This window comes from Electrophorus electricus, chromosome 22 (genome assembly GCF_041902795.1).
Source record: "Electrophorus electricus isolate QZ-2024a chromosome 22, ASM4190279v1, whole genome shotgun sequence".
Taxonomy (NCBI): Eukaryota; Metazoa; Chordata; class Actinopteri; order Gymnotiformes; family Gymnotidae; genus Electrophorus; species Electrophorus electricus.
This window is the reverse complement of record NC_137518.1, coordinates 15,621,463-15,638,129: the sequence shown is the minus strand read 5'-3', so window position 1 is coordinate 15,638,129 and position 16,667 is coordinate 15,621,463. Positions and strand designations below refer to the sequence as shown.

General features: G+C 41.7%; 2 protein-coding genes and 2 long non-coding RNA genes across 6 annotated transcripts; 2 read left to right on the top strand and 2 right to left on the bottom strand.

Annotated features, from left to right (window-relative positions):
- The first annotated feature begins 69 nt into the window (after nucleotides 1–69).
- On the top strand, nucleotides 70–5,185 carry maf1a (MAF1 homolog, negative regulator of RNA polymerase III a). The gene is made up of 7 exons (XM_027028412.3): nucleotides 70–801; nucleotides 991–1,119; nucleotides 1,252–1,420; nucleotides 1,658–1,779; nucleotides 1,945–2,064; nucleotides 2,267–2,392; nucleotides 2,596–5,185. Exons 1-7 carry the CDS (start codon nucleotides 719–721, stop codon nucleotides 2,618–2,620), a joined length of 774 nt encoding a protein of 257 aa, XP_026884213.2. The 5' UTR covers nucleotides 70–718; the 3' UTR covers nucleotides 2,621–5,185.
- Nucleotides 5,026–9,865, bottom strand: trib3 (tribbles pseudokinase 3). The gene is made up of 4 exons (XM_027028411.3): nucleotides 8,995–9,865; nucleotides 7,766–8,053; nucleotides 7,190–7,482; nucleotides 5,026–6,990 (listed from the first exon to the last, which is right to left on the bottom strand). The coding sequence occupies exons 2-4, from the start codon at nucleotides 8,051–8,053 to the stop codon at nucleotides 6,525–6,527; spliced, it is 1,047 nt and encodes a 348-aa protein (XP_026884212.2). The 5' UTR covers nucleotides 8,995–9,865; the 3' UTR covers nucleotides 5,026–6,524.
- Nucleotides 9,866–11,593: 1,728 nt separating this feature from the next.
- Nucleotides 11,594–16,382, bottom strand: LOC145653047 (uncharacterized). Of its 3 annotated transcripts, none has more exons than XR_014119301.1 (3): nucleotides 16,303–16,382; nucleotides 13,185–13,452; nucleotides 11,594–13,086 (listed from the first exon to the last, which is right to left on the bottom strand). It is a non-coding gene; the product is annotated as an uncharacterized LOC145653047 (long non-coding RNA). The 3 variants fall into 3 exon arrangements; XR_014119302.1 differs by lacking the exon at nucleotides 16,303–16,382 and adding an exon at nucleotides 14,728–14,814; XR_014119300.1 differs by lacking the exon at nucleotides 16,303–16,382 and adding an exon at nucleotides 13,596–13,733.
- On the top strand, nucleotides 13,386–14,168 carry LOC145653046 (uncharacterized). Its single transcript, XR_014119299.1, has 3 exons — nucleotides 13,386–13,522; nucleotides 13,635–13,719; nucleotides 13,866–14,168. It is a non-coding gene; the product is annotated as an uncharacterized LOC145653046 (long non-coding RNA).
- Nucleotides 16,383–16,667: the final 285 nt, after the last annotated feature.

The window sequence follows — 16,667 nt, the reverse complement described above, 5'->3', positions numbered from 1 at the left end:
GGCGTCATCGCACGCCGGCCCGATAGGGGTCAGTAGAGCCGCTACTGTTGTGGCTTCAACTGATAGAAGACCACCGTGTCAAGAGAAGGATACGGATAGCTGCGTAGCTAGTATTGTTACGAACAAAAAATATAAACAAGCATTTTGGATAACGATACAACGAAAAAAAAAGGCTTGTATAAGCCTTGCGTTTCTATTTATACTTTGATTCAGTAGCTGGGATGCATAATTTCCCTCGCAATTTTAGCTTGTTTAATGGGAGGTACTGGAAATTTCACAATAAAAAGGAAGACATATTCATTAGACATAGAATTGCATTAAACCCGCAGATGTTTCTAACGCGCTCGTAAACTATGAGAGGAGGCTGCTAGGTTGTGTTTTATCCCAGTAAGTAAGGAGCCGAGTTTGTTTGTTGCTGCCTCGGGGCTCATGGTTTGCTTGGCGAGCCATTGTCGTGTCCAAAAATAGTGCTCAGAGAGTATTTGCTAAGGAGCTAACGTTAGCAAATTACGTTGTTAGTAGCGAGCTAGCTAGCGTTATATATTTTAAGATTGAGCGTTGTTGCACATTTGAGCGTATGTTTTTATTTGTGTGCATTTAGCTAGATAAGTTACTTGCTGTTTTTAATCATTTGCTTAACTGGTTGACATCTAGCTGGTAGTTAACCTAGGGTCAGAGGCACATTTTAGCTTATAAAAACCCTGTAAACAAACGGACAATGAAGCTCTTGGAAAATTCAAGTTTTGAGGCCATAAATACACAACTCACTATAGAGACTGGAGACTGCAAAATAATCGGACGGTAAGTGCACAAATTTGTGGAATCGGTCTTGCTAAATCTCGTGAGACATTGAAGTTGCAGAGTTTTCCATAAAATGTCTAAAATGCTTACAATTCACGTTGTACTGAGCTGACTGTAAGCAAATGTAGCCAATACCTGAACACACACTGTGGGGCTTTGCTGTTTGGTGATGTTATTTTTATTTCCTAGAATTGAAAGCTACTCCTGCAAAATGGCAGGTGAAGACAAGCAGATGTTTAAGCAGTTCTGTCAGGAAGGACTTCCTCATGTGCTAGAGGCACTGTCTCCTCCACAAACATCTGGGGTGAGCCCAAGCAAGTAAGACCATAGGGATGACCAGTATAAGGGCAAAATGCTGGGCTTCAAATCAAGCCTTTAAATCATGCCCTGTCTTTTCTTTGCTTCTTATTGAGTCTATGTGCGCGCGCGCATGCGTGTGTATGTTTTCAGGTTGAGCCACAGTCAGAGTGGTGATGAAGGAGAGGGGCCCCTCTCGGATAAGTGCAGCAGAAAGACTCTGTTCTACTTGATTGCCACTCTTAACGAGTCTTTCAGGCCAGACTATGACTTCAGCCGCACCAGGGGACACGACTTCAGCAGAGAGCCCAGTCTCAGTTGGGTATGGAATTGCTGACACTTGTTTATTTTACCAAAAGCATGTATTCTGCATGTTGCAGAATAGTTAGAGTAGACTACTTGTATACAGAACAGTGTTGGCTGTTATGGCCAGTAACCAAGACAGTTCCCATGACAAAAGGATGTGCAACATTATGTTTGACTTGAACATATGAGTACCAACATGGACAGTGCACTCAATAAAATAAAATGTGTCTGTTTCATGGCATGGTTTCTTCAGGTGTTCAACGCCGTGAATAGTAGCTTGTCTGTTGCTGCTGGGGAGGCGTACAGTCGCCTACAACCTCAGCTCTGGGAGGCCATTGACCATGAGATCAGCTTGGCTGAATGTGACATTTACAGGTACAATTCCTCCTTTACCAGTCCATGTCCCATGATTGTCTCATCTTACATGATTGTCTTATCCTGAGCTTCAGATTCTTTTGAATCCATTTTAGGCCCTTACTGTGTGTTAACTTTGTGATTGTAATTTATATTTCTTTTTTTTTTTTTCTTGTTCTAAATCAGCTATAATCCAGACCTTGATTCAGACCCATATGGAGAAGAAGGGAACCTGTGGTCCTTTAACTATTTCTTCTACAACAAGAGGCTGAAAAGGATAGTGTTTTTCACTTGCCGCTCTGTTAGGTAAAGTGTTCCCAGATGCTACAGAAAGAATATTGCCCAAGGTTGTACAGTTCCTTGTATGTTCAGCAAGCAGCTTCTATTTGTAATACTTCATCTACACAAACCAACAATGTATTGTGTTTGCAGTTGGTTTTGTAGTTGGGTAATGGCAGTTTTGCAAGGGTTTGTAGTTGTGCAGTGACCGTGTTGGGTTGGGTTCTAGTCTCTTCATGGCTCCCCGGGACTCTGGCATTGGTACGGAGCTGGATCTGGACCTGGATGATGGCAGCTATAGAGGGCAGGAGGAAGAAGAAGAAGAGGAGGAGGAGGAGAACATGGATGAGCAAAGGTGTGTTTGTCAGTAGAAAACCCACTGACAAGGCTTTACACAAATAGGAAGGGCTGTCAAGGGTACACTTACATTCATTTTGAAGGAATTCGAACGAGCAATGGGAATTTCATTTTCTATGTCATCAAAAGTGTTCCATTAAAATCTATGAAGTGTAAGGGCCAAAAAAGTTTGTCTCCTTTAATCAGTGTTTTGCTCTGTAGGTATGGAGCTCTGTGTGGCCAGTGAAGATGCAATAGGTCCAGTGGTTACCTCCTGACTGCCTGTGGGCAGAGGTGACGTCTCTCTTATAGTCCAATATCACCTTTTCTTCTTAGACTTCAGTTAGTTTATTATCCAGTAAGTTTTTGCTAGACTTGTGACAGGATAGTTGTATATTTTAAGTTGTGTATTTGTATTTGTATTTTTTATTATTTTTTTGGAAAGCCATGTGAAGTTTTTCATTTATGCTTATTCAGGTTTTACTCTTTTGTGTGTGTTTTTAAAGCAGTTGCTATTTTTAACTTTTTTTTTTTTTCTTTTTGAGTGCAGAAATTGGCACCAACCTAAGATTTAATTTAGCCATGCTTTTTGTATCCTTGTTTATAGGATTTATTGATAGAGAGAGGGAGATTCAAAATTAGAAACGGAACGTTTCGGACAGAGGTCCTTCATCAATTGTGCAAGCAAAGTGCTTCTGAGTAGGAGGAGGAGCCAAATTATACTATTAATTCCATGGGGTTCTAAAGTTCTTTTTCTTTGAGTTTCCCAATTTAATGACAGATATATCATTAATGCAGTGTCCATTAGTATTAAAATGTGTAGCCATGAAGCTGATAAAGGACCTCTGTCCAAAATGTTGATCTATATAATTTGTTTTGCTTTTTCCTCCTTATTTTATTTTTCATTTAACAAATATTGGAGTCCCTTGCCACTAGGGGGAGCATTCCACATACCATTGTCTCATCATTCTGGAACCACATGTCAATTTCTTTTGTTTCTGATGAGCTGTGAGAATTCTTTCAACCTCATATCTTGAAATGTGTTTGTTTTAAAGGACAAATTGAAAATAACCCAAATGAGAAACTAAAAGCATGTTTTTATGCTGTCAAGTTTTGTTGTGTTTGTATATTTTTGTCTTTTTTTTTTTAGCTTTAAGTTAATGTTTTAGCTTGGGGTAGCTCCAGAGTATGTGGTTCAGTATTCTGGCATGACCAAGCTGGAAGCTATGAGAGGCAGGAGGGCCAAACCTCAGGGGTCCTTAAGGGCACAAAGGCTAGTCAGAGGAAGGACAGTTCACTGTGCTGACACTCCCTGATGCCTGCTCCAAACCACAACTCCCAGCATTTTCTCCTTTGCAGTTTCATGACTCACTCCTGCCTCCTAGTGTATCCTGGCTGTGGATAAGCTAAAGATAACACAAGATCCCAGATTTAGCTGTTTATTCAATCTTTCCTTTTCCCTTTTATGGATGTAGGCTGATGATGATGTTTAAAATGTGCACATTTGAATCTAGTTCCCAGTTAGTCAAATCTGAGCTGGCTTTAGTGCTTATGTTTGTTTGTACTTATTCTGGAACATTACCTTTTTACAATTTTTGCTCACAATTATTTTTGTCCTAGATAAACCTGATGAGTGTTGGTTTTAGTAAAGTTGAATTTTCTAGTTTAGGGTAAAACTGGATGAGGGTTTTTTGGTTTTTTTTTTGCCTCTGCCATTACCAATTACTGAACAAACTGTGTGCATTTTCTAAGGCCTTATTGGAAGAAAACAATCTGACCTGGCCTGTCAGGTTTTTTCCAGTTCTGAGTTTCAGAGCTGATAAAACTTATTTTTAGGGTTCTGATCTTTTCCAGTGTATCTTAATGATCCTTGTCTTGTTTGGTCATTAAACATGGATATAGTGGAAATATTACTAGTGCTAGGGATAGCTGAAGCTAATGAGAACAAATGATCAGTTGCTTGGGCTGAGAAGAGTACCTGTGTTTAAATGTGCTACTGTGATTCTCACTGAAGTTGTATTACTGCTATATTGTGATTTTATAAATGGACCAACTGATATGTGGATTTTGTTCCGATGTCAAAAGAATTGATGCAAAAAGAGTACGCCCTTCGATATATTTCCTTAGCAACACATTAGATAAATGTCACAGATGCAGATTCAAGTAACATTCAGTATTTTATTTTTTGTGAGACTGCTTAACGTATAGAATGTGTTGCAACACTGGCAGCTGCTCTTACAGGGCTTTTAAAGAGGATGAGTAAAAACTGTTGCTCTCTACAGTAAAAAAACAGCTGCTCTCTACCCCTTTGTCAAAATAATGCTTGTTTGTTGATTCCAAATGCATAGCTAAACCAGATGGGGAATATGCCATACATTTGTCCTTGGCTTCTTTCTCTCCTGTATGACCTGGTTCACTCATCCCCATAATACTGCACTTTATACTTTCACAGCCTACTGCCAGCCTTGAGTTTCAGAAATGTACAGGTGAAGGGTCTGCAAGACCTTAAATGTTATTATGCTTTTTGTTACACAAACTAGAGTATAAGGGTACTTGGAAGGCAGATCAGCAATGGGAAATGCAGTAAAGCTGGACAGAAGAGCTTAAACATTTTAGCCTAATTCTGTTTATTAAATGACTCTTTTAGGCAGCTTAAGAGACAACAAGCTTGTATGCATTTTATTTTAAAGAGTTAGTTGAGATGAGACAAAACCCATCAGCACATTCATAAAAACAGGCATTATTTGAACTTTTGTTTATTTGTACTGGCAACAACAAAACATAAAAAATTAAATCCTTTGAACTGAGAAAACTGTAGTGTTCTTTTTATGTCATGGTAACAAAAACATATTTACAAATAACACAAAGTAGTTTGACAAACAAGAGTCAAAGCATTGCATGCAGGCATCACTACTGGCAACTAATGTAATGCCTTTGTTTGCCAAACGTGTTAGACACACCACTTTACCATTACATGGAATCTTACCGCGGTGCCAGTCACCTACCGCTCCATATTCTTCAGGGTCTAACTAAGTCCACCCACAACATGTACACAACAGACAGCACTCATGCCGTAGGTCATTTGGTTTCTCTTTTTTTTTTCTTCTTCTTTTTTTTGTTTTTTTTTGTTTGTTTGTTTTGTTTGTTTTTTTTAACTTATCCATGACCCAAGTCACCATGCCTACAATGACATCACAGGTTCCTCAGAGAACAATAAAAAACCCTGGCACTGAGGACATGTTATCCTGAAAGGTTACGCAGAATTGTAGCTGGACTTTACGTACAGCTCCTGGTCTACAGATATAGGAATAGAGTTCTCCATGTTCTGCCATGTTCTCTGAGTGAATCAACACTAGGATTTATCTCATGAAAACAGGTATGTGTCCAAATGATATAGACCATCAGACTTTAGCTCTTCACATGGGAAAACCAACATAAGCACTTCAACTAACCTATGAGGGAGTCACACAATAAACAATGAGAAGTGAAGAAACTTAAAATCTTTGGTAGGTTACTTGAAAAAACCCAACATAACATCAACTGTACTAGTGAAAAAGGCACTTTAAATAGTCAACCGTATTTTCCACTGCAAATTATGTAAACAGTACATACAAAAAGGCACATACTGTGCATCAAGTATCCCAGGATTCAAGGTAGAGGTCTTTCCAACAGCTTAAATGTACACTGTAAGAAATATATACATAGATATCACAATACTGCTGAACGAAACAAGTTTGATGTTTTGATGAAGGACCAGTTGTGCTTTGGACAATTAAACTGCTTGTGACTGAATCCTTCAAGCGGCCAACGCACGACTTGAGCCATTCACCTTTTCACAGCCCTTTTCATATCCTTTAGAAGTGCACAGGTAGGTAGATCCCAGGTGTGATAAGGTTATCAAACCAGTGTGGCCTTAAACGTTTGCAGTGACCACAAAGTCCAGCTGCCTGACTCAAACCTCTCAGATTCTTTGCCTGATGACAAACAGCCATGCTGTTCACCTTTTTTTGTGGTATCTGGGCTGTATTGAGCCCTGCCCTGTGCATGACCACCGTGCACCCTCTGAAGCGAACCACGGCATACCCTACTACGCTAGCAGAAGCTGGCAGGCGAGCAGGGAGGAGAACACTCACTCTGCTGCTCCGCTGGCTTCAGTAACAGTCTCTGTCCTTGCTCTCTTCAAAGTCTGGGACTACCTGGTCTGCACAATGTCTGGAGGTGAGCTGCTGGCTAGCCACACCTTCTCCCCTGCAGAGCAGCCAAGGGTGCAGCAGGATGTCTGGCGCCTCCAGCCTCTCAGAGGGTGACTTCCTCAACATGCAGCACACGAGAGACTTAGCCCTGGGGGAGAGGCTCTCGGGAATGGTGAAGGCCCCCCTGCGGATTTTGCTGAACAGAGCTGCAGGCTCTACGTCCTGGAAAGGGTAGCGTCCCACCAGCATGGTGTAAAGCACCACCCCCAGGCTCCACACGTCCGCAGCCTTCCCTGAGTAAGAGTGGCGGGAGTTGAGGATCTCCGGACCGACGTAGGCCGGGCAGCCATGCTTGTCTGTGAGAGAGTCGTCTGCTCCGTTCAGGAGACACGAGTCCTCCAGGTTCTGCAAGACCAGCTTCGTCCTGTTGGGACAGAGGAATTATATATACACTTTTAGCTCACTTTCCAACATTTACTTTGTCCCAGACTTTTGACTTTGTGCGTTCAGCTGGCCTGAGAAATGACAACTTTACTGTTACATGCATCACACAGTTCCATAGTTTTCTCTATAAGTCTTCTATAAGCTCTAAGAGAAGAAAAGGGTTTTGATCGCTAACTAACCTCTGCGCGTCAGCAAAGACGAATTTACGAAGCTTGAGGTCTCTAAGAACGACGCCGTTCTCATGACAGTGTGCGACCGCTGCCGCCATCTGGCCGAAGAGCCGCACGGCCTCGTCCTCCTGCAGCCGCTTGCATGTGCGCACGTACGAGTGCATGTCACCATAGCTATGCTCGAAGAAGAGGTACACATTTCGCTCCCCCATAATCACCTCCGATATCTTACAGATGTTGTCGTGGGGCAGCACACGGGTGTACGGGGCGATGAGCTCATGGTACTTCCTCATGGAAAACACCTACCAAAAGAAAGAGCAACAAACGTATTCATTATAGCTGAAAACAACACTAGCTATAATCAGGCTATTGTTCCTCTTAGGCTTATGAATCATATAAAGAACAATACAACCAGTAAATATGACAATCATGTACCTTATACATGGAATTATTGTACTCTATGCAGGGAAAGATTAGATTCTTAACAAGTGTCAAATTTTGCATTCAATTCGACAAACAGACCAAGATGCTTTGTTGCACAACAGCAGGAGACCCCAGTACGACACAGTGAGGCAGGGAGCTTACCTTACAGGTGTAGACCTGCTCTGTAGCACGGTGAACAGCCCTGTATGTCTGAGTGCCTTCTGTGGCCTCCAGTAGAATATAGGGTCCAATGGAGGAGACAGGGTGGCTTTCTGGGCCCGCATGCTCCACGCTGTGGCTCAGAGGCCGCAGGCAGGGGGCCAGACCAGGGGAGGGGGGCTGACTCAGCCTGCGTCGCTTGCATTTCGGCACATCCGTGCTGTGGGAGTCTTCGCAGTCCACTCGTTTCAAGCTCAGAGGAAGAGTGGGCGTTGAGAGGTTCACACTCATCTGGTTAAAAGAAAATCGAGGTTTATGAATGGATGAGGTCATAACCCTGTGACAGCGCATTTAGCTGAACATATGTTATGTGTCAACCGCATGTTGTTGCAGTTATTTATTCAAACTCAGCCGTGCATGATTTAAGCTGATAAACACCTTACTTTAATATAAATGCATAAATAGTGAAACCAGAGCACAGTTATGCAGGATGCAGTACACAACAAAAAATCTAAATCAAATCAAAGTTGATTTGTCACATACGTAGTCATACACCGTATAACAGGCAGTGAAATGCCTTTGATGACTGCTCTGCGTAACAGTGAATCCAACGGTGAAAAAAAAAACTAAAAAACTGAACAATGCAACAAATGAGGATATGGGGCATGGCAAAGTTGATTCACATCCGTTAATCTATCAAACAAGATAAATTGTGGCACCGAAGGAATGACCCACACTGATGCAAGCGAGCTGTTACCCAAGCCACTGGCTACCGCTTTCGAAAGCCTGATGGCAGTCAGTGAGTGAGTCACAGACTCGGAGTTATTACACATTCAAGCGTGAGTCATAAAATGACGTAGCGCAATCGCGTTTTTCCATTTGACTGTGGATCTGCAGAGTACACATAAATTTTATCCGCATATGTATTTATTTGTAATCCCTGTACTATATTTTGTTGAAAAGCATGATATATTAAAAAAGAGAACATTGAAACGCATACGATTTGAGAAAACTCAAACAATATACTGCGCGAATTCACCGTGAGGAGTGATTGGGGAAAGAGTTTCACCATCACTTTCCCTATGAAGTTTAACCCAGACTATTTCACAATTATCTTTTCTAAGGAAACCAGCTAATCAGCGGTGGACACGCATGGCAAAGGACTCTTGTTCACACCACCAAAATGCAGCGTTCATGACCTCCAATGTGGCGGGTTAGTGAGTTTCACTCACCTCGCTGGCAGACAAAGGACTTGCTCCTCTCCAAAACAGAACAATGGTTTAGGAACTCCAGTCGTACGAGTTGTGGGCGACTTAGCGGTTTGTCTCAATACATTTTCCAATTGTGAAGAAGCACTAAACCTCGACAAAAAATTATACTGGATTTATGGCATGTACAGCAGCTAGCTCGGAAACTCGGGCTGATAAATTGCCACGAGTCAACTTGAAGCGCCTTTTCTTGACTTGTCAGTAGTTGGTTTAGGCTGAACTGTGTTTCTACAAAGTACAAAGTATCCGAAACAACTGCAAAAATAAATAAAATGGACCGCCGGATTTTGTTCGTCGCAGAAGTCTTCGGTTTCTTCTCGTCAACTCTTAATCACATAAACTATCAGTCAGTCCGGTGGAGACGCCGGTGAGCGCGTCTGTCGTTGGCACGGCAGTCTTTGTTCCTTATTCCCGCTGGATGAACAATGTTGCGTTGCTTTTCTCGGTTTCCACAGTATGTAGTCTTCGGTGGTCAAATAAAGTAAATTTTTTTTTCCCTCAAACTTGTCACACGGAGTCAGTCCGGTATTCCAGTTAACTCAATATCTTGAATTAACGTTTGGACGAAAGAAAAAAAAATAAGTCCTGAAAAGTTACTAAAACCCGAAGACGTGTCGGCGGCAGCACAGAGATTAGAAATAGCCCTTAGGTGTTTTTTGTTGTTGTTGTTGTTGTTGTTGTTGTCTTTTGCTTCGTTTTTTTCGGTTGACTATTCCTTCGAAATTGATCACGGACGCCTTTATAAATGAGGTCTGAAACCAGCCGTGGTCCCTCCGCCTGAGCGTCCGACTGTGAGCTCTCAGTTTGGGTAGCTACTCCTATTATGCTTTTGTACATTACGCGATGATGCTGCACTTAGTGCGATTGCAACATGTAAGCGCCGCCTCTTCTGCCTGACGACATCTACAGCGCACCGTCGCAATAGTACACGCTGCAGCGCAAGTTTGCCTGGAAAGCGAGCAAATGCAGTCGGTCAAAACCAGAGTATCGTAGGTATTGGAATTAGCAGTATAACAAAGCCAAAATCAGTTTTTATGCAGAAGATGTGTTACTCAATGTACATGAGTCACTAAGGTAATTAAATGAAGCAATCAAAGTTACATTTGGATTTTCATTCAAATCAGACTATTACATGAACTGCTTAAAATCAACAATTTTACCATTCAGTGGAAATCACAAAAAAATCCAATCATATACTATTTCTGTCACCTCAGATAATATTAACAAGCTAGGCATTAACATTTCTACCAAGCTAACAGTCTAACAGTCTTTTTCACCCTTATCCTTGTGCCAGCAAAGAAAAAGACGACTACTACCCAAAGTTAATTATTTTTTCTCTATTTGTTCTTGAACCCACAGCCTAATAGTTCAATTCATTGGACTCACTAATTACAATTACACCTAATTTTTACTTACAATAATTTCACCATGTCAATAATTGTTGGCTAGCAATAGAGCAATCAAAATGTCAAGCAAATCAAAAATATCTGATCTGACATTCCTTAGCCAGCAATAAAACAACACCCCTGCTTTAGCAATACTGTAATTTTTTACAACTCTGAAAGCTTTTGTGGAAAATATTCATAAGGAAAAGATATGCATTTCTACTTTTTCTGTGACTACAGAACTATTATGCAATTAATTAAATATAAAGCAAATCATAGAGTACACATGACTAAGCAGAGGATAAGGTGGGGCTGGTGGACACAAATATTAGAACTCACTGCACAGGAAACAAAATAGAAGATTATCTACAGGCATTATGGGGTTCCCATGCAGTCAAGCTGTTTGGAAAGCAGTCACTGAGCACATATCATCCTGTTTTAACAGTACCACCCCAGTATGCCCATCGGATGACCTGTCCTCCCATCACAACACACAAAACCTTTACTGGTGGTATTAGCCATCACATAAAAAAGACCTCTTAAGCTGGAAACTTTGTAATACAGTAAGCATTGCACAGTGGTGTGGTTAAATATTTAATTAGAATATATATCGCTAGAAAAATTAAATGCCTCAAAAATCAATTTGAAGCCTTTGAGATGTATTGGGATTAAAAAAAAACTAATAATAAACAAACAAAAAAAAGTAACTATGAATATTGCCTGTGAGGTAGTCCTACATATCCTTTAACTCAAACCACTTAACACTTATATACTGATATAATCCATATCTATGATACAATTTATAACCAATGTATATGCATTATAACTAGGTGTGTGTGTGTGTGTGTGTGTGTGTGTGTGTGTGCATGCATGCTCAACTGTCTTTGAGATCCCTGTCTGGCTCTCTGTCCCTTTCTCTCTATCTTTTCTTTCCCATGTTCCCATGAATCAGTTAGTTAACTTATTATGTTGGGTTGGGATGGTGCGGGTGTAGCGGGAGGAAGTTACGAAGTACTTGAATAAGAGATACAATATAAAAAAAGACAGTACTGGTCTCCAAAGGGGAGTGATGGTGTGGTCAAATAGTCTTGGCCAAGGATTAGCTAGAGAGACAGGAAAAAACATATAAATAGTCTGTCATGAAAGAAAATATTTGCAAAAGTCAATGGTAAATGTATTTTTATTAATGGTACTATTACACCAAAGTGCAGAAGTTCACATTTAATTTTTTTGCAGAATGAAAATATGTGTATTTTCTTTTTAAAGTTCATCATCAACCAAGTGCAAGTAATTTGATGTATAACGCAACCACATTTGACTAACTACTCAAACAACGAACTTTACCAGGCCACAGAATGCTATTTAAGATGATGCCTCTATGCACCGTAAGAAGATCACAGTGGCTATTCATGCTAGACCACTCATACCAAGAATGAATACCACACCCCTTGTATGACTCAACAGCAATATTGGTCTTGCACCATTGTAGCAATGTTTACTAAAAAAGATATTTAGGTAACCTTCAAGACATTGCGCGTGGGTATCTGAGGAAAGCGATTCTTACGAATACATTCATGTTTATTTTAGTAAAGTGTTGTCCTGTCCTAAAACATCCAAGTTCCAAGAATAAAGAAATTGGTGCTATCATTAAACATTATTCTTGTATGTTGTCTCCCAAAAGCATATTTTCCCCGTCTCACAGAGGGTGTATTGTTTGTATGCTCAGGCTCTTCAGTCTGCTTGTAGACACAGGTGAGGTTGCAGAATGTTGTTCTGCTGTACAGCCCTCCTGGTTTCGAGGTGAGTCAGAGGCTGCCTGTATGAGTAGGTGGGCGTCGGAAGTTTCCTGGGCTGTTCTATCATCACTGAGCCTTTGAGTGGGAGATCATTGAACCAGTCCTTAAAATGGAATCAACTTGGCTGGGCAATGTGTTTCAGCATTCAAGCCAACACCTCCAAGCGGCTGCTAGTCCACGAATAGCAAGACACATCAGTTCAGCAATAATCTATCAGCACAGGAAACAGTTAGGTGAGGTATTGCCTTGTTTAGCGCTGTGGCGTTTTTGGCTGTTATTATCAGCTGAGTCACCATGTAACAGCATAACTCTAAACATCCGGTGGCTAAGGCAATTAATTTAATTATATTACAGTATCTCATTGATACATGGAAAGGTTGCCCTTCATTTCCCAGAAATCCTCTGGCTGTTAGCAGTGCAAAAATGGTTCTGTGAAAATACCACCCTTTTTGGTTTGAGACACAGTATCACCATGGGAACTAGCAATGTTCTCAGCAAAGGGTTTCTTGCTGATGGACAGTTGGGAATGCTCAGCTCCAGCTGGAACTACAGATACACATCAACTGCACAGAAATCCAAGCCTGTGAATGTTGCATCTCTTTTTGCCTCATAGGAGCCAGTGAAAATGATGGCAAGCCCAGCTTTTGTGGCCACACCTGTTTTGATGACAGTTGTCCTGTTTTGCAGACACACATACTATAAATAGCTTCATTTACAGAGGGCCTAACGAATGCGTCCAGGTTAATCGAATTAGCTGTGTCCTGGTTCTTTGCATTAAGGTTACAGATGTCTGATCATGTCAGTTTGATGATCTGTCAGTAGTATGCCCAAATCCTGAAATAGGACAGGAATGCACTGTCCACCCAGTTCTGAGACTGAAATATAAAAAAAAGATTCTTTGCTGACTTTCAGATGCTTTCTAGCTATGGTTAAGCACATTGATGTTGGTCACATACATCACACTTCAACTCACCTGAAAGAAAACAGTGCAAACTGAAACCCACAGACTGTTCTCACCTCGTCAAATGTGGGCACCATTATTAGCAGTGCTCTCAGCGTTGAGGGGAGGGGAACTCGGCAGTTCACGTTCAGGTTTCTGTTCCGAATGGAACTCTTCTGCAGTCAGTATGACTGCACCACGTTACAGAGCTTCGTAGGCAGGGGCCTGAAGAACCGCCTGTTCCTCACAACTCGTGTGGATGAAGATGACAACGCTTTTGGTTACACGTGTCATGATGTCCCTTTAAGTCAAAAGAAAGAAAGATTATTATTTGCTTATTCAGACTCACTCCTGCGCTTTTGTTTTGAAAGGTTGTGAAAGCCAGAATTCCATAGCAGCAACCAGCCTTTTGCACAAACAATGTTTTCTTTCTTCAAGCCGCACCTACTGACAGCTTTGTGCTCCTGTTTTGGGTCTTTGCAGTGTTTCCCAGATGTCTTTTGGGGCTTCTTGAGACTTTCAGAGACTTCTCAAGACTTGGCAAAGAGCACTCAAAATGAACATTTAGGCAAGTAGACTCTCCATACAGAGCCTGATCTAAGTATCCAGATTCATACAGTGACAATGCAAACAACCTTATTTTCCCAGCCAAAGAAATACACTTCCCATCTTTTAATAATGTTATAATTTATTCTTTACGTTGCATATCTTCAGGGCCTTTTAAAGGACCCATCTTAGCCTTCTGTGCAAAGACGGTCTACTCATCAGCAGCGTTTAACCCCTTTCTGTGGCGATGGACTTGACACATGACACGGCTGCTGTTTCAAAGCCTGAAGTTGTGTATTACCCACCTAATGGTTCATTAATGACGGACCAAACAACTTCCTTTTAACCCTCTAATATGAAAGACACGTTCTTTCAAATGCAAGAAGTGGAGGAAGGTATGTCTTTCATGATGCTAGACTGGATGTGTGATCATTTCTAATATTTCAAAAATAAAGGCTTTCAAATATTAACTGTCTGCATTGTCTGTGTCCAATTTTGTGTGGTGTTTGTGTGTGTGTCTTTTCAATCTAGCCAGTGCATGTGTTGCTTTGAGGCCTTTTAAGCCTGTGCCCTCTTAATCACTGAGCTGTTCTGGCAACAGCTTTTCTGAGAACTGAATGAATTGAATACTTCCGTCTGGACTTGGCTTTGTCACTCTCTCTCTAGCGCTCTCTCCTCCCTCACACCACCTCACTGTCTCTCCCCTCCCACCCCTCTCTCTCTCTCTCTCTCTCTCTCTCTCTCTCTCTCTCTTTTACTCTCTTTCCCACCTTCTAGATATTTGCTGTGAATATAGGCTTAAAGACAGGGTACACATACAACCAGAGCGGTTTGGTACAGTAATACCTGTGAATTTGTTCAGCCAAAACAGTGTCAATGCTAAACATAAGCAAACACGAGGTTACAGCTCCGCTTCCCTTCCTGCAGGCTGAACTACAGGAGGATTAACGTACTCGGCCGCTTTTGCTTTGCTCATTTGTTTTGGAATGTTCTGTGTGGTGTGAGGAGAATGATAAATCATAGTAACTACCTTGGAAGTGGTTCCGGATCGCATATCCTTACAAGCAAAGCTCTACTGAGCTGTTGCCGGAAACCGCCAAAGAAAAGCAACATGAACTGATGTACCATGACACAGATTTAAGTTATTATGTTCCACTCTGGGTAGGTAAAATATAGGGAGTTCCCACACAAGATGAGTAAATATTAATAAACATTTCCATGGGCGTTGTCTCTTTTGTCAGTCTCACTTGTGTATTTGTTCTGTGGCCCACTTAGCTTGGTGTTATTTGTGCTTCGGAAGTGTTGCAGACTGCCTAGGCTGTAGGGTAATCTCATGAAGTGGACTGAGTGGGCACTCGACATGTGGTGTGAGGAAGGAGATGGTCCAGCCGGGTTTATTCCAAGCCTGCTCTGCGCACAGCGTCTCCTTAGAGTCTCCTACACAGGTTTTAAGTAGCGATAAACTGCAAAATGTGATGTTTTGAAACCAGGCAGTGCTGACTAGTGTGTGATGGTATGCGGTATTGAGTAAAAACAAGGCTGTTGTCATAAAGAGGCAGGTATTTGAACAGATCTTGTCCTTCGGGTACAAAGCATGGGGTTACTTTCTGAGCTTATGAAATAGATTGTGGTGTTGGGGCATCTGTAGGACTACCATATGATAAGATAGGGTTATGCTTTTACACTAGTTATTAATAAAGGAGCATTATGCTTAAACGTTGAATATTGGACAAAACTACTGGCGTGTTTTAGAAGTGCGTGAAATTAATTAGGCAATAGTTAATGCCATGTGCATGTTATCTACTGGTTCCTAAAGAAAATAAATTTCAGTCATTCATCCTCACATGCATTAGATATGACACTGAATTACTTAATTGATTAACTTCCTAGTTCATCATGTGCCCAAGGTCTCTGTTTAGAGGAAATTTCTGCTGAAGCATTACTTAACCCTCAGGCAGACACCAGGGCACTTAGCTCAGCAGTTTTTCAACACTTCTCAAAACAAGAGTCAAGGCCCCATGCAGTGTAATTGCGAAGTGAAATATGCAAAGGCAGCTGAAACCTCATGCCCCTGTGCGTCACGCTTTTCCCAGGTCCGCAGCCACAGACCTGACACCCTTTACTCAGGTCTGAAGCCACAGGTCTGACAACCCCCACTTAAAAAACCCACAGAGGACAAAGTGAAATAATATGCTGGTTATTATAGTCGGATTTCCCTGTTTGGCCTTATTCTTTTCTAAAATGGTACAGCCCTTCCAAGGAGGTGGAGCACACTGAGCCACAGACAGGTATGGAGCAAACTTTCCAGTGTGAGTCTGATCAGCGTTTGTAACACCTCAGCAGTTGGAAATTGTTGTTGGAGTACTTTTACAGCATGTGTTACCGGTCTACCCAGACTGTGGAGCTAACCACACAATCTGGTGAGTGATGAAGCGAAGTTCAGCAAAATTTTAGCGAGCAGCCCAGCTTCATACCTAGTGTGCGGTGACACTTTTGGTTGGAAGCTTTTTGCTGTGACTCACTGTGTGCTAGCATCACCTCATTAACCATGCCAAGCACGATGTGCATGTTTCTCTACCCACCAGCATTTGCTCATAAAACTCACCTCACTTTGAGACTCTGAGGCCTTGCTCTGGGTTTAGTTGGAATCCTTCCCAAATCCTTATGACTTTGATTCAGCCCTAGCTGGGGATAATGGAATCACTGTAGGGTGGCTCTGTGGGCCTGAACGTTAACGCCGAGGAGGTGGAGGGTGGGGGGTGGAGGGTGGTGAAACTTCAGTCCAGTTAATATGCATGGCTTTACGAAACCTTTCTAGCATGAGCATGTGATTGAAAAGCAATTTTTGCTCAGACTTGAGGCGTAGGTTTGTATCACCCTGTCACCACCCGCCTATGTGAGTCAGGCCATGAACACATTACAGGAGGTGATCTCAAGATTTATCTCCAGACTTTACACTTAATTTCTGAA

Bases quoted from the DNA above. Each gene is read 5' to 3' on its own strand.
- trib3 (XM_027028411.3), bottom strand. From the start codon at position 8,053: ATGAGTGTGAACCTCTCAACGCCCACTCTTCCTCTGAGCTTGAAACGA. The intron at 7,483-7,765 runs GTAAGCTCCCTG...TTCTTTTGGTAG, and splicing joins AGCAGGTCTACACCTGTAAG to GTGTTTTCCATGAGGAAGTA. The intron at 6,991-7,189 runs GTTAGTTAGCGA...CTGTCCCAACAG, and splicing joins GTCTTTGCTGACGCGCAGAG to GACGAAGCTGGTCTTGCAGA.
- maf1a (XM_027028412.3), top strand. From the start codon at position 719: ATGAAGCTCTTGGAAAATTCAAGTTTTGAGGCCATAAATACACAACTC. The intron at 1,421-1,657 runs GTATGGAATTGC...TGGTTTCTTCAG, and splicing joins GAGAGCCCAGTCTCAGTTGG to GTGTTCAACGCCGTGAATAG. The intron at 1,780-1,944 runs GTACAATTCCTC...GTTCTAAATCAG, and splicing joins GCTGAATGTGACATTTACAG to CTATAATCCAGACCTTGATT.